At 46.6% G+C, this 25049-nt stretch overlaps 1 protein-coding gene across 1 annotated transcript in view; it reads left to right on the top strand.

The window, feature by feature from the left end:
* Positions 1-25049, top strand: part of kcnh2b (potassium voltage-gated channel, subfamily H (eag-related), member 2b) — a gene marked incomplete at both ends in the record, with an annotated part of 244600 nt that overhangs the window by 215576 nt on the left and 3975 nt on the right. Inside the window, 8 exons of the mRNA XM_084454557.1 lie at positions 9939-10361; positions 11585-11975; positions 13928-14127; positions 20193-20445; positions 20967-21160; positions 22407-22509; positions 23546-23836; positions 24068-24254. Coding sequence (XP_084310683.1) covers positions 9939-10361; positions 11585-11975; positions 13928-14127; positions 20193-20445; positions 20967-21160; positions 22407-22509; positions 23546-23836; positions 24068-24254 — 2042 coding nt within the window. The remainder of the gene's footprint in view (positions 1-9938; positions 10362-11584; positions 11976-13927; positions 14128-20192; positions 20446-20966; positions 21161-22406; positions 22510-23545; positions 23837-24067; positions 24255-25049) is intronic.

A 25049-nucleotide genomic window follows, 5' to 3' on the forward strand; every position in this document is an offset into this window, starting at 1 on the left:
AGTTAACACATACACACGCACACACAGACATACAACAGTCCACTTCCGGCCTTAGGCCTGGGCCCAGTACCCCCTTCCCCTCACCCTAACCCGGGTCCGTATCCTCTTCCTACCCCCACCCTACCCCTGACCCCTGCCTCTACCTGGACCCAGGCACACTCACACACACACTGACATACACCAGTCCTGGGCTCAGATCCCCTTCCCCTCACCCTAACCCGGGTCCGTATCCTTTTCCTACCCCGATCCTACCCCTGACCCTGCCTCTATCTGGGCCCAGGAGCCAGATAGAGGCACATATAAATGTTCTTAGCCGGTAGACAAACATACTCCAGGAGCTTGCTCGATCGCCTCGTTGAGAGGGGTCAGGGAAGAATTTTTACAGCTCTCTTATCTGGCCCCCGGGTGATTACTGTTTTTTTGCTTCCCTCTGGAATATGTAGGGGTGGGATGTCTGCCCACCTCCCTTGTTCTCTGTAAAGCGCATTGTGTTGCCTCTGGGTATGAAATGCGCTATATAAATAAAGCTTTGATTGATTGATTGATTGAAATGAGGGAATTAGATTTGAGAGTGCCCCCAAAGCTTACAGGCGTATGCCAATCCTTCAATCAGTAGAGACACAGATTGGAGCTTTTAGTTCCACACCACAAAGGGCTGTATCACTCTCTGCCAAAGAACCGCCGAGGCTGGACAATAATGGACTTTGACCTGGCTCCGTCAGCATCACTACGAGGCCAAATCAGGTAGATAATGGTTAATTATGCATTCAACCGACTTAAACAAGAACATGATGTTCGCCTCAAGATCAGTTATTGTCCACTGCAATGTGATAGTAGTGTGTGTGTGTGTGTGTGCGTATGTTTAATTACACACACATACACTTTCTTAATGTTATGTTTGGCCTCCCAGTGTGCTGTCAGACTACAGAGATCCCTTGTCTTCATCGGTGTGTATTTTCAGAAATTCTGAAACCACATGAAAGAGTGACTCGCTCCTTGATCCTGGCGTTGACGTCACCGCCATGTTTGTGCCCATATTCCCAAGATTCCCAAGGTGCTTGGAGGCTGCGGAGTGGCTGAATTTTCCACACTCTGCCTGCAAACAGTTTTCAGAATTAAGTTAAACATGAATAACCCGCTTCTAAAGCTGCTGCTGCAACTCTCAGCTCTTTTAAATCAAGACTGAAGACTTTTCTTTTTGCCCCTGCTTTTTATTAAATTAAATAATTATTTATTCATACACTGCACCGTAACTTTTATTCCTGTATTTTATTTTTCCTGCATTCTGTTTTAAATGTTCTGCAAAGTACAACAGTATGTTAGTTTAACGACTTGAGGGAGGAAGAGAAAGAAGGAAATGTATGTTGGAAATGGAGAAGTTGGATTTTTGGTGCAAGGTGTGCCTAGTGACACAACAGTAGGCCACTGACAGCTGATGTGGTCCCTTGCTCAGAAAGGATGTTTGAGGCACTGGTGAAAAGCCAGCGAGCAACTATACAGAAGGACATTGTACGTAAGTGAGTGGAGAGAGAGAGACGGTTTTAGTATGTGATAAAGAACAGTGTCCTTTTTTGCATTTCGTTTTATATGACCTTTTATGTGTTGCACTTTGTCTTGAGGCTTTTAATGTCTCATGTAAAGCACTTTGAATTGCCTTTTTGCTGAAATGTGCTATATAAATTAACTAGCCTAGCCTTGCCTTGCCTAAAAACATCAGATTCACCAAAGGAGGAGCTCTGAGCCCAGAGTCTCTGGAGGTTTTGTCGAGCTTCGTGTTTGTGTGAGCTGAATGTGATGGTTTAGCCATATATGCAAGGCCCATGCCAAACCAATTACAACGTGAGAAATGACACTAGCGCAAGAGCCAAACCAATCACAACGTGAGAAATGACACTAGCGCAAGAGCCAAACCAATCTCAACGTGAGAAATGACCCGAGCGCAACAGCGACATCTGCGCTAATAAGCAGACGGATGGACGTGTTTCCCTGAGACAAAGCAGACAGAGAGGTTGAAGATCTCAGTTCTGTGCCAACAGGAAGTTGCTTTTGATTGATTATCTGTTGTGAAGGTTAAAGGAGTAGTAAAGGGAAAAGGCATGTTTAGCCCTGTTTTAAGGTTACTTATGATCATCCACATCCATTGTATGACCAAAACGGTGGTAGAGCAATTATCAACTTTCTCGAAAATGCTAGCTTTGTCAACGTTTTGATCTGAACCATTGTATATGATCATAAGTAACCTTAAAACAGGGCTAAACATGCATTTTCCCTTTACTACTCCTTTAAGGGAAATCATAGGTTTATTGATGCAGCCTCACAACCTGACTGCATCACACACACACACACACACACACATTGATAGTCAATCAATCAATCAAAGCTTTATTTGTATAGCACATTTCATACCCAGAGGCAACACAATGCGCTTTACAGAGAACAAGGGAGGTGGGCATACGACCCACTCTCTACATATTCCAGAGGGAAGCAAAAAAAACAGTAATCACCCAGGGGCCAGATAAGTGAGCTGGAAAAATTCTCTGTCAGTCAATTCAAACAGTCTCCAGGAAGTATGCCTACGCAAACGACCTTGCGTGTACTCAGCTGGAGGCTGGCAGGCCGTGGAGGAGATCTTCAGCCAGGACCATGTCATCCAGCGGAATGCACAGCCTGATGGTTGTGGATGACGAAACGGTGACATGGCTCCTTGAGGTGTGCCCGGATATATAGCCAGGGTGACCCCCTCACCCAGGCTCGGGGTGGTAGAAGGATAGCCGCTCGGCCTCGAGCCTGGGGGGGAGAGGATAATATCTAGCTCGCATGAAGAAGAAGAAGTCAATAGTCCTTTATTGTCTTTCCGCAGTGTTGTAATGGCGTTAGCTGCTCCTTTTGTTTTTAGCTCACCCTTTGATTTATTGGGCTCTAGATTGGAATTGTTTCCTCAGACATGATATATACGGTATATATATACTGTATAAATGTTTGATATTAGCTGAAAGTGAAAAGAGTAGATCTTCTGGTGCATTTTTGGTTGCTAAATGCTCTCTTGCTGTCTTTGATTGATTGTTTGATTATTTGTTTAGACTAAAGCAAACACACTCTCATAAAACATGGAGTTTGGTATTACATTTCAGAAGTGTTACCTTTAAATGTAGTCTTGCTATATCTGTGTAGAAATGTTACTTGACATCTGCACTTTCAATGTGCCCTGGGGATATTTTTTTCAGAAGCTGCTCAGTCACAAACACGTCTAAAAATAACCATAGATCCTTTGAGACGGCAAGGGACACTCACCCAGGAGGGACACAACACTAAACCACTGCTGTGTGTGTGTGTGTGTGTGTGCGTGTGTGTGCGTGTGTGTGCGTGTGTGCGTGTGTGGGCGTGTGTGCGTGTGTGCGTGTGTGCGTATGTGTGTGTGTGTGTATGTGTGTGCATGTGTATGTATGTGTGTGCATACGTTTGTGCGTGTGTGTATGTATGTGTGTGCATACGTGTGTGTGTGCATACGCCTGTGTGTGTGTGTGTATGCATACGTACTGTATGTGTGTATGTGTGTGTGTACGTATGTGTGTGTGTGTGTGGTGTGTGTGTGTGTGTGTGTGTGTGTGTGTGTGTGTGTGTGTGTGTGTGTGTGTGTGTGTGTGCTTAGGTGACTGGGTGATAGGGATATTAGTGTTGTAAAAGGGAACCTGTCATTCTCTGGCTTGGGGGCTGCTCCTGTGGGAGGAGTCTGCTGCTGTAGCCAGAATGCTCAGTAGAATATCCTGCTACCGTTTGCTGTTTACAGCACTACAACGGTGTCTTCTTAATAATAATAATAATAACCCATAACCCTAACCCTCACCACTAGTATACAGTACTACACTAATATCAGGCTAGTACTGTACCACACTAATATCAGGCTAGTATACTGTACTACACTAATATCAGGCTAGTACTGTACCACACTAACATCAGGCTAGTATACTGTACCACACTAATATCAGGCTAGTACTGTACCACACTAATATCAGGCTAGTATACTGTACTACACTAATATCAGGCTAGTATACTGTACTACACTTATATCAGGCTAGTACTGTACCACACTAATATCAGGCTAGTATACTGTACTACACTAATATCAGGCTAGTACTGTACCACACTAATATCAGGCTAGTATACTGTACTACACTAATATCAGGCTAGTATACTGTACTACACTAATATCAGGCTAGTACTGTGCCACAATAATATCAGGCTAGTATACTGTACTACACTAATATCAGGCTAGTACTGTACCACAATAATATCAGGCTAGTATACTGTACTACACTAATATCAGGCTAGTACTGTACCACACTAATATCAGGTTAGTATACTGTACTACACTTATATCAGGCTAGTATACTGTACTACACTAATCAGGCTAGTACTGTACCAAACTGATATCAGGCTAGTATACTGTACTACACTAATATCAGGCTAGTATACTGTACTACACTAATATCGGGCTAGTATACTGTACTACACTAATATCAGGCTAGTATACTGTACCACAGTAATATCAGGCTAGTATACTGTACTACACTAATCAGGCTAGTACTGTACTACACTAATCAGGCTAGTACTGTACCACACTAATATCAGGCTAGTATACTGTACTACACTAATATCAGGCTAGTTTACGGTACTACAGTATAATGGATTTTAACTGATCTAGTCAAAAAGGATTTACCAAGATTCGCTCAAAATGTTAAGTATGGTTTATTGAGAAAACAATACGAGCACAAGGACTTCCTGGACAACGCAACATGAGTGGTTCATCCAAAGAAGTGAAGCCTCCTGATCTTGTGCTGCCTTATATTCAAGCAAAACACAGGTACGGCGCTTCCAGGATGTGATTGGCTAATCCATTGTACGTCATATGAAATGGCAGGCGTGGCCGAGAATACAGACATGTGACATGAGAAAAGGCGGCAATTTCTTGGAGACAAAGGGACAAAGGATGGTTATTCTGGAGTAGACATTTCTAGGTGTGTGGACCTCCTCGAGTCCACCCTGTCTATGTGAACGGTTGAGGGAGGTGGTGAATTACAAAAGGAGAGAGAGAACAAAGGTTTAAGGTGTTTGGAATAGAAAGGTCTTGAGGCCAGATGTAAATTCTATAACACCACACTAATATCGGGCTAGTATCCTGTACTACACTAATATCGGGCTAGTATCCTGTACTACACTAATATCGGGCTAGTATACTATACTACACTAATATCGGGCTAGTATACTGTACCACACTAATATCAGGCTAGTATACTGTACTACACTAATATCAGGCTAGTATCCTGTACTACACTAATATGGGGCTAGTATACTGTACTACACTAATATAAGGCTAGTATACTGTACTACACTAATATCAGGCTAGTATCCTGTACTACACTAATATCAGGCTAGTATACTGTACTACACTAATATCAGGCTAGTATCCTGTACTACACTAATATCAGGCTAGTATACTGTACTACACTATAGGTGGTGAAAAATCCAACTGCTGATCAAATGCAACCGCTGCGTGACCACTAGCATCTTCAGCTAGAGTTGAGACGATACCAACATTTGATATGGACAAAGATGTTTTGGTTAGTCACTGATTCTTACCCAGACCCTCCCCCACCTACCCCTGCTCCTCAACACTCAACCGTGCCACTGTCGTCTACACGTCTGTTATCGTTGACTCACCAGGCTAATAAACCCCCTCAGATCCTCACACACCAGGTCAGTCGCTCACTACTCTTTCAACTCTCGCCATTTGTTTTTCTGTTGATCCGTTTGTTCTTGTTTTTTTATGGAAGAATGAATGAATGAATGAATGAATGAATGAATGAATGAATGAATGAATGAAGATATTAGTATTTAGACACACACACACACTTCTACATGATTCAATGAATCGTGAGGATTATATACAGCCCAGTGCAGCTGTTGTCCACTAATTAGCTCCAGTCCTCCTGAGCTGCCTGTCCTGTAGTCTCCACATGTTCAGTGTTGCGCTCACTAGAGCACCATTCTGACCCGAAGACCTGAAGGGATAATTGGACGCATCAAGTTTTGGAAGTATAGGACTGATACACTGATTGATTCATTTCTTCACAAACACAATCCTGCTTGCCTTGATATCAGGCAGCACACACATACAAACGCACGCGTACACACACGCACAGACACACACACACACACACACACAATCCCCTTATCATCACCAGTGTCACTGTGGGGCTCCACATCATCTTCCAGCTCAGTGATATCCAGCATGCTATGACCCAGCTCCACACTCAGGGGGAGGGAGCATTACAGCGTGAACCCCCCTCCCTCCCTCACAGCGCCACCTGCAGCCCAAACCACAGCACCGGTCCTCTGACCCACCATTACTGAGCACCTGTCTGACCTCCGAGTGACCTCTGGTTTCAGGCTCAGGCTCTAACCGCAGGACGGCCGCACTCCAGAGGAAGAAGGCTATATGTGTGTGCTTGTGAGTGTGTGTGCGCGTGCATGTGTGCGTGTGCATGTGTGCGCGTATGTGTGCGTGCGTGTGTGTGTGTGTGTGTGCGTGCGTGGGTGTTTGTGTGTGAGTGCATGCGTACGTGTGTGTGCGTGTGTGTGTGGAGGGGTGCCATGACGTCAAGTAGTCTTGATACTGAATGGCCGACAGTGAGCCTGGGTTTGGTGAATCTCAAGGAACACTACACACCAGGTAATTGTTGATTAATTGTACTATAATAATAATAATAATAATAATAATAATAATAATAATAATATTAATAAGAAGAATAACAATAATAATAATAATTATTATTATTATTATTATTATTATTATTCTGACTATAGTAGTCTTAGTTATGTAGCTGGGGCTGTAGCTTTATAGTGGAGCAGCTGGGTGGCTTGAGCCATCTGGGCTGGCTGGTCAATCACATGTGGACAGGAACATGGTGGGGGGGGGGGGGGCTCTGAGAGGACGGGGGGGGGGCTCTGAGAGGACGGGGGGGGGAGCTCTGAGAGGACAGGGGGGGAGCTCTGAGAGGACGGGGGGGGGGGGCTCTGAGAGGACGGGGGGGGGGGAGAGGGAGCATGAATAAAGAAGGACAGAAAGAAGGAAGGAAAGAAAGAGAGAAAGGAAGGAGGGAGGGGAAATGAGGGAAGGTGTGAAAGAAGGGATAAAGTGGTCTGTCTGTCTGTCTACTCATCAACAGCTGCATCCAAGACCACTGGCTTCCAGTGAGTCTACCGTAATGTGTGTGTGTGTGTGTGTGTGTGTGTGTGTGTGTGTGTGTGTGTGTGTGTGTGTGTGCGCGTGTGTGTGTGTGCATGTGTGTGTGAGAGGGTATGTGTGTGTGTGTCTTTTGTCTGTGTTTATGTGTGTGTGTATTTGTACCCAGCTCTGTTGTCCCCAGACACTGTCACTATTGTTACCCACATAGATCAAATATGTATTTATTCCATTAAGTTAGGCTCCAGGTATTCTGGGTACCCAGAAGCCCTCCCTGCGACAAGCCTCCAGGTAACCAACTGTTATGTAAAATATTCCTGAGCTGTCTCCACAGCTCAATTTGAATTTCACATCCCAAAACAAGTGGGCTCACAACGTGACGTCAGCAGCCACACGCCAAACCTAACATGCAATCCTAGAACACGGCTCTAACCCACTAACCCTAACCCTAACCCTCACAACGTGACGTCAGCAGCCACACGCCAAATCTAACATGCAATCCTAGAACACGGCTCTAACCCACTAACCCTAACCCTAACCCTAACCCTCACAGCGTGACGTCAGCAGCCACACGCCAAATCTAACATGCAATCCTAGAACACGGCTCTAACCCACTAACCCTAACCCTAACCCTAACCCTCACAACGTGACGTCAGCAGCCACACGCCAAATCTAACATGCAATCCTAGAACACGGTTCTGTCGTGAGGGTGGAACGGTAGAACCCAGCACTGCCACCACAGTGCCAGACGTAAGACCAACCCCAGAGGCTACTAGCTCTGTAGAACGGTCTCTCCTCAGCCGGGGTGGTGTGTCTGAGGTGAGACCAACCCGAGGCTTGTCTGTAGAACGGTCTCTCCTCAGCCGGGGTGGTGTGTCTGAGGTGAGACCAACCCCAGAGGCTTGTCTGTAGAACGGTCTCTCCTCTGTGTCTGTCGGCCTGTCAGTCTCAGTGCAGCATTCTGTCAACAAATCCTATCTGTGTTTGTTACCAGAGAAGATACTGTAGGCTGTCAACAACAGTGACTTGTTTACAATGTATATTTCTATTTTAAAATGATTCTTGGCTTTTGTTTCTGAAGAATTTTGTGTACACGTGTGTGTTTGCGCACGTGTGTGTGTGTGTGTGTGTGTGTGTGTGTGTGTGTGTGTGTGTGCTGTCTGTAGCTATGCTGTAGCTGGTGCAGATTGAACCAGAGAGAGCTCAGACCTCCTCAGAGAGCACAGACCTCCGCTCTAGAATGCATTTTGTGTATCTGTGCCAAAACTGAATTGGTTCTAAATTGGCCCATGCTACACCCCTCCACGAGTTTCATGAGAAGTGGTCTGGTAGTTTTTATGTCATCCTAGTCCATGAAATGAATGGAGGTGAATGGCCGGCCCGGATGTTTTTGGCTTTTTGAGGCGGAGGCAGAAAGCTCCTTCAGTGAGAGAGAGAGAGAGAGAGAGAGAGAGAGAGAGAAAGAGATTGTCTGTGTGTACTGTAGGTGTGTATGTGCGTGTGTGTGTGTGTGTGTGTGTGTGTGTGTGTGTGTGTGTGTGTGTGTGTGTGTGTGTGTGTGTGTGTGTGTGTGTGTGTGTGTGTGTGTGTGTGTGGGCTGCCTCAGGGGTTACCTTAAGAGAGTCACTGCCATCAGAACAGCTTTGGTCAGCCTCACCGGACATCGCTGTGAATGCAGGAAGTAAAAGCACATTACCAGCCATCCTAGGAGGCCTGATGCATATTTCATGCTGCCCCATATGGAGTCACATGATCACATCACTCAACGCTGTCAATGTGGTATACTATGTGTGTGTGTGTGTGTGTGTCTTTCTCTCTCTCTTTCTCTCTCCCTCTCTGTCTTTCTCCCTCTCTTCCTCTCTCTTTCTCTGTCTCTTTTTCTCTCTCTTCTTCTCTCTCTCCCTCTCTTCCTCTCTCTTTCTCTCTCTCTTCTACTCTCTCTCCCTCTCTCTCTCTTTCCCTCTCTTCCTCTCTGTCTTTCTCTCTTTCTCTCTTCTTCTCTCTCTCCCTCTCTCTCCCTCTCTTCCTCTCTGTCTATTTCCCTCTCTCTCTCTCCCTCTCTTCATCTGTATCTTTGCAACACACTAGAGGGTCTGAAAATATAACATCTCCCCCTTCTCCACCCTCCTCTCTCCCCCACTATCCCCCCACTTCTCTCTCCCCCTATGTCCCCCTCTCTCTCCCTCTCTCTCCTCTCCCCGCCTCTCTCCCCCTCTCTCCCCCCTCCCTCTCCCCCACTATCCCCCCACTTCTCTCTCCCCCTATGTCCCCCTCTCTCTCCTCTCCCCGCCTCTCTCCCCCCTCCCTCTCCCCCACTATCCCCCCACTTTTCTCTACCCCTCTCTCTCCTCTCTCTCCCCCTCTCTCCCCCCTCCCTCTCCCCCACTATCCCCCCACTTCTCTCTCCCCCTATGTCCCCCTCTCTCTCCTCTCCCCGCCTCTCTCCCCCCTCCCTCTCCCCCACTATCCCCCCACTTTTCTCTCCCCCTCTCTCTCCTCTCTCTCCCCCTCTCTCCCCCTCTCTCTCCCCTCTCCCCCCTCTCTCCCTCTCTCTCTCCCCCTCTCTCTCCCCCTCTCTCTCCTCTCTCCCCCCTCTCTCCCTCTCTCTCTCCCCCTCTCTCTCCCCCTCTCTCTCCCACCTCTCTCCCTCTCTCTCTCCCCCTCTCTCTCCCCCTCTCTCATGTCCTTTTCTCAGGTGCTGTCCCTGGGCGCAGACGTCCTCCCGGAGTACAAGCTCCAGGCCCCCCGCATCCACAAGTGGACGGTGCTCCACTACAGCCCGTTCAAGGCGGTGTGGGACTGGCTGATCCTGCTCCTGGTGATCTACACGGCCATCCTCACGCCGTACTCCGCCGCCTTCCTCCTCAACGACCAGGAGGAGGTGGCCAAGCAGACCTGCGGCTACTCCTGCTCGCCGCTGAACGTGGTGGACCTGATCGTGGACATCATGTTCATCATCGACATCCTCATCAACTTCCGCACCACCTACGTGAACGCCAACGACGAGGTGGTCAGCCAGCCGCTGTGCATCGCCGTGCACTACTTCAAGGGCTGGTTCCTCATCGACATGGTGGCGGCCATCCCCTTTGACCTGCTCATCTACCGCAACGGGGAGGAGGTGAGGAGGAGGCCGGGGGGGGCGGACCGGGGGATTGTGGGAAATGGAGTGTAAAAAAAAAAGGAGGTGGGGGGTTCCCTTTACTGACCACAAAAAAGGGAAGAAACTCCAATGAGAGCTTTTTGCTCTTCCATTGTTTACTTGATTTGATCGGAGGTGGGTCAAGTGAACGGACGTTCCTCAGCGAAAACTATCATTTACTGTGAAGATGGTCTCCAGGCAGAGTGCCAGTGCTGTGATCCAGCTGTTATATGTGTGCATTATTGATGCAGAGGGACGTTGTGGCATGGAGGATTCGGGGTTGGCGCAGGGGGGCGTTGTGGTTGGGGGGGGGGGGGGGGGGGGGCGCTGGTGAAGGGTGTTATGCGTGAATGAACAGAGCCAGTGTTATAGATTGATTCTAATAATTAAGAAAAGAGTAGTCAAGAATGCCGAGGTTTATCTTTGAAAGTCCAAGCTGGTTACTTTTATTCCAGATAAGTTACGAGTTTGCAAAGTCGGGCTCAAAGAGAATAGGAACATCCACCAAGAGCCAAGATTATCTTGAAAACAGGGCATTATAAACAGTGTGGGTGTGACCATACCTGCATATGCAAATACCCAGATCAGAATACAGAGATCAGAGATAGTTGGGAGGAGGGGACCCCTGGGGAGGTCTCCTGCCATTAAGTCAATTCAAAGGCCTGGAGAGAAGGGATCAGGGCAATACACAGAGGACAGCTGCTCACTTTACACAGTGTCTAGAACAGAGAATACACTCATTTGAAAGTATCTATTACACCAGCAGGAGCGAACTGTGAATAACGGGGACAGCATTTATCACGTTCTCTCTGGTATATATCACATTAGTACTGACTTTATCACGTTCACTCTGCTATATATCACATTAGTACTGACTTTATCACGTTCACTCTGGTATATATCACATTAGTACTGGCTTTATCACGTTCTCTCCGGTATACAGTATATCACATTAGTACCGGCTCAAGGTGTTTTCCAAAGCGCGCAAGGAATTAGTTAACTGTACGGAAACGAGGATAGCATACACCTGCTGTAGTCTTACTACATATATGCTCTCTCACTGTCTCTCTCTCTCTATCTTTCTCTCTCTGTCTCTCTCTGTCTCTCTCTCTCTCTCTCTCTCTCTCTGTCTCTCTCTCTGTCTCTCTCTCTGTCTCTCTCTCTCTCTCTCTCTCTGTCTCTCTCTCTCTCCCTACCCCTAGACCACCACTCTGATCGGCCTGTTGAAGACGGCCCGTTTGCTGCGCCTGGTCCGTGTGGCCCGTAAGCTGGACCGCTACTCTGAGTACGGCGCCGCCGTGCTCTTCCTGCTCATGTGCACCTTCGCGCTCATCGCCCACTGGCTGGCCTGCATCTGGTACGCCATCGGCAGCGTGGAGCGCAACGGCTCCATCGGCTGGCTCCACTCGTTGGGCGACCAGCTGGGCAAGCAGTACAATGACTCTGTGAAAGGCTCGGGCCCGTCCATCAAGGACAAGTACGTGACGGCGCTCTACTTCACCTTCAGCAGCCTGACCAGCGTGGGCTTCGGCAACGTGTCGCCCAACACCAACTCTGAGAAGATCTTCTCCATCTGCGTCATGCTCATCGGGTGTAAGTCTTCTCCATCTGCGTCATGCTCATCTTCTCCATCTGCGTCATGCTCATTGGGTGTAAGTCTTCTCCATCTGCGTCATGCTCATCGGGTGTAAGTCTTCTGCGTCATGCTCATCGGGTGTAAGTCGCCGCTGACGCGCTGCTGCTGCTGCTGTTGTTGTTGTTGTTGTTGTATGTTGTTGTCGCTCTGTGTCCGTCAAGTGTAGCCTGGCTCCAGCCCCTGAATCTGAATTTTCGACATGTGATTCAGGGTCTGGAAAGGCTCTCATCCAGAGTGATTTCTCAGTTGGAATTCCAACCAGGCCAATCAGCGTCCTTTAATGCGATGACAGAATTCAACTGCTGAGGACTTCTTCAGCAACGTAAATCTGGGAAAACGGCTGCAATGTGAGCCTGTAATAATGAAGGGAAACAAAATGGCGCTTCAGCCTGAGTGTCAGGCTTCCTAAGGTGGTCTGAGTGTCAGGCTTCCTAAGGTGGTCTGAGTGTCAGGCTTCCTAAGGAGGTCTTAAGTGACTTAATGTCAAAACGGTGTGGTGTAGATAGATTAGCACAGCCACAACACTCAACTAGAGACAGGGCTTCAGCTCCGACATTGAGACATGTGGTCAATCTGACCTGTCTAATCTGGCACCTTCCCCTGTCTTTCCTGTTACTAAATGCAGTGTCACCACAACGTGACGTTTTTGAGATTGGGAAGAGTATATTCTCACGTTCCTCTTCACTTTAATTACAAAATGCAACGTCGTTGTGATTGATTTGATTTGATGAAGTAATCTATCAGGATTTATTAAAAGATATGAGCTAATAAAAGCTGTTCCTGTTATCAGCAGGAACCGTTCAGTAGGAATGTGCTTATCAAAGTAACTTATAAAGTAATTTCCTCTCATGAAACTCTAAAGCAGGGGTCTCAAACTCCCGGCCCACCCCACCCCTCCATCTGGCCCAGGACATGATGTCAGAAATATCATGTAATCCATCTTTAAAAAAAGAAAGATTCATTCAATGTTTTAACATTCCTTGTCATTGAAATCTATAAACACGCGCATGCATGCGTGTACGCACACACAAGCGCACCCACAAACTTACACTTACACAATCACTCAGACAGACAGTACCCCCGCCCCACACCCGTTCCTCAACACACACACACACACACACACACATTCAAAGGAGAGCCGATATTACACTCGTTTAACACTCACCAAAACCTTGTAAAGCCGATCTCGCATGCCAGCTCTTACAGAACTGACTAACTCTCCTTTCTCATTCCTGCATCTCTCAACATGGCCAGACTAATAGTGATTTTCACCTATTTTAATCATTTTAAACTTGTATGGAATAACTGTTTTACAGTCTTATGAAAAACTGCAATGTGCTTGACTTGCAAAATTATGTTTTCAATGGACAAACATCATATGTGTAACTATGGACATGGCACAATTCGAACAGGATCAAGAAATAACTTGTTTATTGCCATTGACTAGCTATTGAATCACACAGCAGGAGTGTGTGTCTGGACTCCTCCTCCCCCTCCCCCTCCCCCCCTCCCCCCTCCCCCCTCCCCCCTCCCCCCTCCTCCCCCTCCCCCTCCCCCCCGGAGGCTGATTATACACTACCTTAAAAAAAAAAAGAAACATATGTTCAAGGTACTTTGAATCTCTTCTGAAACACATTCTTGTTTGTGCATTAGAATCCTTATATGCTGTTACAGAACATCAGCCTTCTCATCCCATGGAGAGGTCTTAGAATAGAGACAGCAGATAGAGTCAGACTCCACACTCCTCATCTCGTCATGGTGATATGTCATGTGATGTTGACTAGTAAGTCAGTAATCAGTACTGTGAGTGAGTAAGTAAGTAGCCTTGGTTCTGGAGCCTGGTAGCCCATAGCAGGGTTAAGCGCAGGTCTAATGTCACCCTTGATCAACCCGTTCCCTCCGCCCACAGCTCTGATGTACGCCAGCATCTTCGGGAACGTGTCAGCCATCATCCAGCGGCTGTACTCGGGCACGGCGCGCTACCACACCCAGATGCTGCGGGTTCGAGAGTTCATCCGCTTCCACCAGATCCCCAACCCCCTGAGACAGCGTCTGGAGGAGTACTTCCAGCACGCCTGGTCCTACACCAACGGCATCGACATGAACGCTGTGAGTCACACACACACACACACACACACACACACACACACACACACACACAAATGCATACTTACTGTACTGTAACTAATATTATACAACGGTTAGTTCTGGTTCTTGATTCTGATTGGCTGGAAGCCGTGTTAAAATACTTTGTAACACACACCTGGGACCCCATATCATTCAATTTTCAGTATTAATGCGCCTCCCATTTGATCCAATGCATTGTAGGCCTATCATTGTGTTTTTTCAAAACAACTGAACATTCCATCCAATGCATCTGTTGCTTGGCAACCCTTTTGTTACAGGAACTATTTTGCTCGGCGGAATTCAGGGAATGATGCTTCGTTTTGAATAAATGTTAATATTTAGGTGGGCTAGCTTGTAAAAGCTAGCCCAACTTGTGATATTCCCACTATTTCTTTCTTTATTATTCAGTTCAGTTTCAATTTAGTTTATTTCATTAAGAGGGACAATTAATAAACACATAGTGTAAATGCACCCGATTTTAGCCAAAAGGCTAGTTTCCGTCGGCAGTCCCCCTGCCAGGAATTAAAAAGCCTACCTGCAATGGTAAAATTGGTACAGTGGTTAAAATCAATACAATACACACAACATTCAGGGACAGTAAACCATGAATCACATGAGACAGTGACAGTGAACGAACAGTATACTGTACAACATTCAGAGACTACACTTTACACAGTACATAATTTCACAACACAATACATAACACACAACATTTGGAGGCTAATGGTCACAGTTTTGATAGTGGAGAAGCCAGTTTTTCAAGTGTTTCTTGAAGGTGTGGTATGAGGTAAAGTCTCTTATGTGTTGTGGGACTGTGTTCCACTCGTGTGCAGTAGTGTATGAAAAAACAGATTTACCAAACAGACTTTTTCTAAATGGGATTTGGCAGTCACCTCTTGATGCCCCTCTTGTTGAACCCTTGGTGGATGAACGGAAACTAACTACGCTGGTGAGTGGAGGGGGGGCCGAACCGTGACGGATCTTGTACATGAGACAACAGTTCATAAATTTGACAAGATTATCCCAATTTACAGTAAGAGATTGTGTTTTTTAAGTATACTGCAGTGGTAGAATCTTCTGGGTTTTTTATCGAGAATTTTGATGGCTTGTTTATATAAGGATATGACGGGGCTTAGAGTTGTGGCATTTGCATTTGACCAGGTAGGTAGACAGTAACCGATGTGGGACAGGATGAGAGAAAAGAAGTACATTCTTGCCGCTTCTGTAGACATAGGGTTTCTGAGATGACGGAAGTTGGCCAGGGTGAATCTGAGGTTCTTGCACACCTTTTTAACTTGACCTTTAAATATGAGGTTGCTGTCGATCAGAATTCCTAGATATTTGTATTCTTGTACTATCTCCACTCTTTCCCCTGAGATAAACACCTTGGGTTCGCTGCATGCTCTGCTGGTTTTAGTAAAAAACATGGCAACAGATTTTGACTTATTGAGCTGGAGGCAACAGGCATTAAGCCAAGCAGATATATTAGCCATGGTTTTGGTAAGCTGTGCTGCTGCCTCATCATGGTTTTTTCCTCTGACAAAGATCACTGTGTCATCAGCATACATAATAGTCTCGCAGTCTGGACAGACAGATGGTAAATCATTTATATAGAGACTAAAGAGTAGTGGACCTGGACCGATCCTTGAGGAACACCAGTAGTTAGCTTATTGAAGTTAGATGCGACATTTTCTATTTTGACACACTGTGTACGGTTGGAGAGGTAGGAGTAGAACCAGTTGGAAGTACATGCTGAGAAGTTGAATTGACCAAACTGAGACTGCAGGATTCTATGATTGACTGTATCAAAGGCTTTGCGAAGGTCCAAGAAGATGGCACCAAGAACCCCCCTCTGTCCATTAGTGACTTGATCCTCTCAATAAAGTATACAGTAGCTGTTTCCGTGGAATGGTTGGTTCTAAAACCATTCTGCATAGGATGCAGGAGCTGACCAGAGTTGAGATGTGAGATCAGTTGCTCTGCCACCACTTTCTCAATAACCTTAGACATGATGGGTAGTATGCTAATCGGTCTGTAGTAAACAGCATGGGGATCGGCACTTTTATAGATGGGGATAACAACTGCAGGTTTCCAATGATTTGGAAATGAACCCTGAGATACAGAGACATTGATAATATGAGTGATTGGTTTAATCAGTAGATGTCCCATATCCTTTATCATGCTAGAATCCATCCCATACACGTCCTTTGTAACTTTAGGTCTCAAAGAGTTGATGGCCTGCTCTACTTGTGATTCAGACACTCTATCAAGGTTGAATATGGGTACATCAGAGTTAGCTGCCATAACACTATGCTGCTGCTGTGAAGGAAAACTATTGGCAATTGCAGACACAGATTCAATAAAGTAGTTGTTTAAAACTTCAGCTACGTCAGATGACATATCTGTTAGAGTGCCACTGATATTTAGTTAGATTCTTAATCTGTTGCCAGAATAATTTAGGATTTCCCTTAGAGTTTTCAATAATATCGAGAAAGTAGTTTGCCTTTGCTTTCCTAAGTTCCCTAGTTACTTTGTTACGTAGTGATGTAAATGTCTGCCTATGGATTGTCAGTTTGGACTTCAAGAATGTTTTCAAGGCCTGGTCTCGCTCTTTCAACATATGCAGCATGGCTTTGTTAATCCATGGGAGGGAGGACCTTTTACGTATGTGTCTACACTTTCTAATGAAAACTCCCATAATGCGCTGCAGTGTTTCTACAAAGTGTTGACTGGTGTATTCCAAGTCTGTTGAGTTCAACAGGTTATCCCACTTAACATCCTGTACTGCCTCTTTAAACTCTCCCCATTTATTCTTGGGTATCTGCAGAGGCTCTGTACTTTGACTGAAGATAGTCTGCTTTTTTCTGTTTACTTTTCTTGCCATTAAAACTAGATTATGATCAGAAAGGCCAGTTAGTAGGTTGAACGATTTTGGAATTCTGTCTGGTAGATTGCTAAAGAAAAGGTCTATCTGAGTACTGGATGAGTTGGTAATTCTGGTAGCCCCTTTAACTGTTTGGGAGAGATAAAAGCTGTCTGTAACTTGCTTTAAGAGTTTTCTAGAGGATTTGTCTTCCCAATTCACATTAAAGTCCCCAGTCACTATAACCTCTTTGTTAAAATCACATTGTTTCAATAGTTCTCTAAACTTGTCGTAAAAACTAACATTAGCCGAGGGGGGGCAGTATAGCACAATAAGAGTGAAAGACATCTCCGGGGAAAGTTCAACAATTATCCCCAGGAACTCCAGATCAGTATTTTTGAATACAATTTCATTACAGCGTATGGTTTCCTTAATATAGTACATGACACCACCGCCCTTTCCTTTCTTACGGTCATTTCTAAGAACGGTAAAACCTGGCACTTGTATTGCTGCACTTGGAGAGGTTTCGTTAAGTCATGATTCAGAAATATAGTCAATATTAGAGTCAAGTAGTAGATGATGCACTTGCTCACTTTTAGAAAGAATACTCCTGATATTAATATGTCCTCCTAAAAGACCTTTTGGTTTGCTTCGGGGATCCCAGACTAATCTAGAGTTGTTAACTGTTTTAAAAACAGACAATTTCCAATGTTTGATGATTGCTTTATTTATGCGTCATCGAGTGATCCCGTTAACTTGCTCACGGATGATCTTGAGATCAGCTTGAAGCGGATCTTCATTCTCTGTAGGCCCTTCGATTCCTCCAACCGTCAGGTACTGCTGTCCTCCGCCCCATGTTGGTCCATTTGTCAACTGGGTTGGTACACCGCCATCTGGAGATTCAGGCCGCGGACGGCTACGGCAACTGCTGGCACTACTACAGTTTTGAAAGCTCACACACATAGTATACATCAAAACATGCACACAACTGTGCTGATTCATACAATGTAAGTATCTAAGCTGTGTGACTTATAGTTTTCACGGTATGACGATTTGTTCTGCAACTGCGCTCCCCATTGAAACGTATGGTGCCGCACTAACTTTTGAGCTGCTAATTTTGCATTTTTACCCTTTTTCTAACTTGTCGCCATGCCTACAGTTTTAACAGCTCATACAAATATTATACATCAAAACGTTCACACAACTGTGCTGATTCGTACAATGTAAATATCTAAGCTGTGTGACTTACCGTTTTTGAGGTATGACAATTTGTTCGGCATCTGCGCTCCCCATTGAAACGTATGGTGCCGCACTAACTTTTGCATTTTTACCCTTTTTCTGACTTGTCGCCATGCCTACAGTGTTCAAGCTATACGGACATATTATACATAGAAATGTTCTGCAAGTTCTCAGGATTCCTATGGTGTCAATATATAAGCTGTAACATGTATAGTTGTCACGATAGAGCTATCTGAAGCGGACCATCTCTAGGATCAGAATGTCAGCGGAGTCTCACCACCACGCCACTATCAACGCCACGGGCACCACAACTCAGCCCCTGAGTGGGCTAGAGACATACGGTCTTAACCGGTGGGCGCGGGTAGGTGGCCCGGAGAGGGGTACACTGTCCCCGACCAGCTCTGACCGCTGGTGGCTGCATGGAGATTGCCCGGTCCGTAGTAGTACTAGCAATAGCTGTTACATACAGCTGCAGCAGCTAACCCACCTCACATTTTCTCCACAAAATGTACATTCGTACATCATGTACAACGCCCCCTAGCTGTTATAAAATCACTATAACACACGGCCTCTCGTGGTTTTTTGCCTAAGTGCAACATGTATACAGTACAATCTGCACACAGTACACACACAGCACACACACTCCTTCATCCTGTCAAGTCAAATCAAATCAAATCAAACTTTATTTGTATAGCGCATTTCATACACAGAGGCAACACAATGCACTTATCCTCTGCCTGCTTCCAAGTGCCAGCCAGAGTGACGCTATCTTAAGTACTTTGCTACATCATGTATTAGGGGAAGCACTGACTACATTAATGAGATTTGGGAGCATTGTACCAGCACGACATTGTGACATTCTGTCCCTTTTGATTTCATAAATCATTGAAAGGTATACACGCCACGGCGCATAAACAAACGAGCAGGTATCAAGTGTGTTTGCTCAGCCACCATCCCAGGCTCTGGGTGCTTCTGTGAAGCGGAGCTAGTTATTAGGGAACTGTTTACACTGATGATCGTGATGTGAAGTGCTGTAGCGAGCATGTCACACTGGCTCTGTATCAGGATGTCGCTTCTGTACAGAGAGAGAGAGACAGAGAGAGAGAGAGAGAGAGAGAGAGATAGAGAGAGAGAGATGGAGAGAGAGAGATAGAGAGAGAGAGACGGAGAGAGAGAGAGGAAGAGGAAAGGGGACAGAGTGATGAAAGTGAATTTCAGAATGTCTCTGTCTGTGAGGGGGTTGGCGGAATCAGAATCAGAATTTGTTTTATTGCCGTGCAGTTTTTCAACGTACTATGAATTTGCTTTCGGTCGTGGTGCATAACATTGAGACAGCAAAGATGGAAGGATCTCATAAAAGCATAGTGGCCTTTTCTCAGGCTGTGTGTTTTACTGGGGATTCCCATGCTTTGAGGCAACTCATTAAAACGCCACCTATTACTCATTCTAATCACATCCTAGAGCCTTGGCCTAGCAAGCCTCTAGAATCCATTACCAAGGGACGCTGATGAAAAACTGATGTAATATTTTCCAGCGTTTGCATTCGAACTATATTAGATGGTGCATTGCATTTGTAGCTTTTGAAAGTCATAACCATCGGTTCACCACTGTAACACAACCCAACGTAGCTCCTTCACCATGTTTGTATAGTGCCATCTGGCACATGCCCAGCTCACTGTCTGCCTTACATGTGTGTTCATGTTGTGTGAAGGTAGTAGAGGCATATTGTGCTAACTGTCTCTATGGAGGGGTAAGGGGTAGTTTTGGGTCAGGAACTATGCCATTACAATGTTAGTCACCCCCCCCCCCCCCCCCCCCTCTCTATCTCTCTCTCTCCCTCTCTCTCTCTCTCCCTCTCTCTCTCTCTCTCTCCCTCTCTCTCTCTCTCTCTCTCCTCTCTCTCTCTCTCTCTCCCTCTCTCTCTCTCTCTCTCTCTCTCTCCCAGGTGCTGAAGGGGTTTCCAGAGTGTCTGCAGGCTGATATCTGTCTGCACCTCAACCGCACGCTGCTGCAGAACTGCAAGGCATTCAAGGGCTCCACCAAAGGGTGTCTGCGCGCCCTGGCCATGAAGTTCAAGACCACGCACGCCCCGCCCGGCGACACACTGGTCCACGCCGGCGACGTGCTCACGGCTATCTACTTCATCTCCCGAGGCTCCATCGAGATCCTGCGTGGTGACGTGGTGGTGGCCATCTTAGGTAGACTGATGGTTCAGCTTCGGCCTGATTGATGTGTTTGACTCGAGACAACTGATGCTGTTAAAGTAGCAATAGCTTGCATGGGGGGGTCCTTACAATACTGTGTGCTCTCCCTCGCATCTACAGGTCTCCGTGAATTATACATATATGGGCTAATACTGCCACCTACTGGCCAATAGATAGTCCCTTTCTATCTACCCAATAGATAGGTACTTTAATTATCCCCACAGGGTCACTTGATATACTGTACCAATATACATGGCTGAGATGAATCATAATGAACGTGTTTAGTATTGCAGGTCCTTCAGGGTTTACTGCACAAGCACCTCAGTGTATCGGTTCTATTAATACATCCATGGTTAAATGGAATCAGCCATTTTGTTCAAACACTACTGATAAGACTGTAGTGCCATTTCTCTGTCAGACCTTTACCAGCAGTAGCTACAGTATAGTGCTGTGAATAAGAGGATTGTTCAAGGGCCGAGTGGGAAACCTTATAGTACCCCTCTCTCCTCAAACAGGGAAGAATGACATCTTTGGGGAACCTATTAACCTGTACGCTCGGCCGGGGAAGTCCAACGCTGACGTGAGGGCCTTGACCTACTGCGACCTCCACAAGATCCACAGAGAAGACGTTCTCGAGGTTCTGGACATGTACCCCGAGTTCTCCGACCACTTCTGGAGTAACCTGGAGATCACCTTCAACCTCCGAGATGTGAGTCTCATACTGTCTCTTTTGACCTTCTAATGCTGCTGAGCTAAAGGAGCTTTCTCAGCTAACAGACCGTCTGCAGTGACTGCTCCTTTCTCCCTGGACCTCCTGCAGGATGCACTGCTACTTTATAAAAGGGTTACTGCCGTAGCTCAAACCTGGTCCTCCTGCAGGATGCACTGCTACTTTATAAAAGGCCGTAGCTCAAACCTGGCCTCATGTAATGAAGGGAGAACAGGAGAAGATGCTTGCATATCTGTCTATGGTTATTTAATGGATGCTGATTATTATTATTATTATTATTTGATATTTTTTCAAATAAGTGTTTCTTCAGGGAGAATGGCATGTGAGAGAGAAAGATACATATTAACATTTCAACATCTATAGTATCATCTCTCTATTATTGCGCTGATTATGCAATTTAAGACATTGGACAGTTGTGTATTGATCATTGATAGCAGGTGCATGCAATACGATCTGGTACAGTCTAATAGCTCTCAAGAGGAGGACGTCCCGTCCATATCTGGCAACCTGAGAATGCACAGAGAAAAGACCAGAGATGAGAATGCTGCAGTTACCAGATAAGCACTCAGCTGCATCATCCCAAACTGATTGAAATCGTCTTTTGATTGTTCTCCTTTGACTGACTTTTGACTGTGTTAATTACCTTGACTGTGTTAATTACCTTGGCGCGTGCAAATCGCCCGCCTCCCCTGAACGGACGAAGGCAGTTTAACTGTGAATGTCTGAAGCTGCAGATACGGTATCTCTGAATGGCAGGGAGGCCGATGAGGTCATCCTCTTGTGCCTGAAGGGAGAAAAAGCAAAAACAGTCATTCACCCCGACAGATCATCAGCTCTGGACTCTCATCACTGTCCTCAGTAGCACTGGCTTCTATCAATGCCTCTATGCTGCTGGCCTCTATGCCACTGGCCTCTGTAGTACTGGCCTCTGTATTGCTGGCCTCTTTTATCACTGGCCTCTGTATTGCTGGCCTCTTTGAGTGCTGGCATCTGTTAGCATTGGCCTCCACATTGAGTTTGGCGAGGGGGGGTTGGGTCTGGAGCAATGCCCCAACCTGAGGCAAGGATTCTGTTCTGGTAGGTTCTCCTCATAACAGCTGAGTCACGTCTGCTGATAGAGGGCTGGTCACCGCTGTGTCATTGAATCATAAGTTCCAGAGCGTCTCAGGTACATCAAGATTCTGTCATTTCTCAAGTGCTCTGAAACGTGTTGTCACTCCCGCAGACCAACATGATTCCTGGCTCGCCCGGCAGCGACGAATCAGACGCCACCGGTTTCAACCGCTTACGAAGACGGAAGTTATCATTCCGCAGACGGACTGAGAAAGGTCTGTCAATGGCAAGGTCATTTTATACATGTAGCACCATTCATACAAATCAATGTAGCACAAAATGCTTTACATAAAAAAGATGGATAAAATATAAACCATATAAACACAGAACAGAAAAAAACTATCAAAGTAAAATTAAAAATTAAAAGATAATATAAAATAGAATAAAAGATAGTATAAAATAAAATAGAATAAAAACCATCAGTTGTATCCAACAATCGTTCCAGGACTTCCTTTATTATGTTAAGCAAATGGAAATAAACCCAGACTGACCTTATTCATGCATCCAACACAAACTTTGACCATCATAATCATTACTGGCGTTACAGTTGGTATGTATGTCACCATCTACCGTTTCTATCTCCTAACCTCCATCCCCTCTCTCTCTCTCTTTCTCTTTCTCTCCCCCCCTCTCTCTGTCTCTCTCTCTCTCTCTCTCTCCCCTCTCTCTCTCTGTCTCTCTCTCTCTTTTTCTCTCTCTCTCTTTCTCTATCTCTCTCTCTCGCCCCCCCTCTCTCTCTGTCTCTCTTTCTCTCTCTCTCTCTCTCTCTCTCTCTCTCTCTCTCTCTCTTTTTCTCTCTCTCTCTCTCTCTCCCCCCTCTCTCTCTGTCTCTCTCTCTCTCTCTCTCTCTCTCTCTCCCCTCTCTCTCTCTGTCTCTCTCTGTCTCTCTCTCTTTTTCTCTCTCTCTCTTTCTCTATCTCTCTCTCTCGCCCCCCCTCTCTCTCTGTCTCTCTTTCTCTCTCTCTCTCTCTCTCTCTCTCTCTCTCTCTCTTTTTCTCTCTCTCTCTCTCTCTCCCCCTCTCTCTCTCTTTTTCTCTCTCTCTGTCTCTCTCTCTCTCCCCCCTCTCTCTCTCTCTGTCTCTCTCTCTTTCTCTCTCTCTTTCTGTCTCTCTCTCTCTTTTTCTCTCTCTCTGTCTCTCTCTCTTTCTGTCTCTCTCTCTCTCCCCCCCTCTCTCTCGCTGTCTCTCTCTCTCCCCCCCTCCTCTCTCTCTCTTTCTCTCTGTCTCTCCCCCCTCTCTCTCTCTCTCTCAGATGATGCAGATGCAGGGGAGATCAAAAAGTCCCATAAATTAGTGCGGCGAAGAAGGAAGGAGCCTGCCAGTAATCAGAGGGAGGGGCTTAAGCCAGACTGGGAGGGGCCTCGAAGCTCGGCCTCGTCTCACTCCAGCGGCAACGAAGGGGAGGAGTCAGTTGTCACGTGTCCTGTCCCTGTGTCTGCGATGTCGGAGACGCCGCAGGCTCAGGCCACGCCCCTGAGTTTCAGCGAGACTCCCGATGGCGAGGGGGATCCCAAGACAGGAAACACCTGCAACGCCCTCTCTGGTAGGTCTCTGCGTGCGCACACACATGCACACACACACACACAAATACACACATGCGCGCACACACACACAGTCCTCTCTTCCTCCTCTCTAACACTAATACAACTCTGCCTGGTGGATCTCAGATGCAAAGCAAGTCAGAGGACATGAACTATCAAATCTCTCTCTCTCTCTCTCTCTCTCTCTCTCTCTCACACACACACACACTTCCGGCCCTCCCCCGTTGGCGCAGGTGCGTTCTCTGGGGTCTCCAGCATGTTCAGTTTCTGGGGTGAGAGCCGAGGCCGTCAGTACCAGGAGCTCCCGCGCTGCGGCCTGCCCTCGCCGCCCCCCCTGAGCACGCCGGTCCACAGCCTGAGCCGGCGCCAGCGAGGCGAGCTGGAGGTCCGTCTGGACACCCTGCAGAAGCAGCTGAACAGGTCAGACACACCGGACACGTCCCTTGACTGGCGGGCAGTGGGGGGGGGGGGGGGATTAGTGACCGATTAGATGTTCTGTATTCAACCGCCACTTAAATGACCCGAGCAGACAGGAGAGGATCAGGTCTACAGTACGGTTACAGCTCTCACACGTTGTTCTGATGGCCCACTTTGAACAGCGGTATGACGGACAGCTGATGAGAACCCAGCAGAACCGAGAGCCTGCTGGGCTCCCAATTTCCCGCGAGACCACTCTGTGTCAGCCAGAGTTTTCAGGGGCCGGCTGTGGGTACCCATCTGGAAACACCAGCATTAATGGGGCCCCGCGGCCCCGGTCAGTTGACCCGTCTGGCCTGAACGTCTCTCCTCCCGTTGTGTGAGGGCTCCTGAGGGGAGACCAGCTCATCTCTCCTGCTTCGGGGGAGCGGTTGTCTCACTCAGGCTGGTTGTATCTGGTCAGCAGCCCTCTGTCAAGTGAATTCAACTCATGATTTTCTGTTGTGGGTTGAAGTTTTGCAGCTCACTTTGTGTGCTCAGAAATTTAATACATTATTGACCGACACTACTTCCTTAAAGGATGCTTCTGACGTGTGTGTGTGTGTGTGTGTTTGTGTGTGTGTGCGTGTGCGTGTGCGTGTGCATGTGCATGTGTGTGTGTGTGTGTGTGTGTGTGTGTGTGTGCATTTGTGTGTGCATTTGTGTGTGCATTTGTGTGTGCATTTGTGTGTGCATGTATTTGTGTGCGTGCGTGCATGTGTGCTTTTGTGTGTGTGTGTGTGTGTGTGTGTGTGTGTG

The sequence above is a fragment of the Borostomias antarcticus genome (assembly GCF_949987555.1).
Source record: "Borostomias antarcticus genome assembly, chromosome: 2".
Classification (NCBI taxonomy): domain Eukaryota; kingdom Metazoa; phylum Chordata; class Actinopteri; order Stomiiformes; family Stomiidae; genus Borostomias; species Borostomias antarcticus.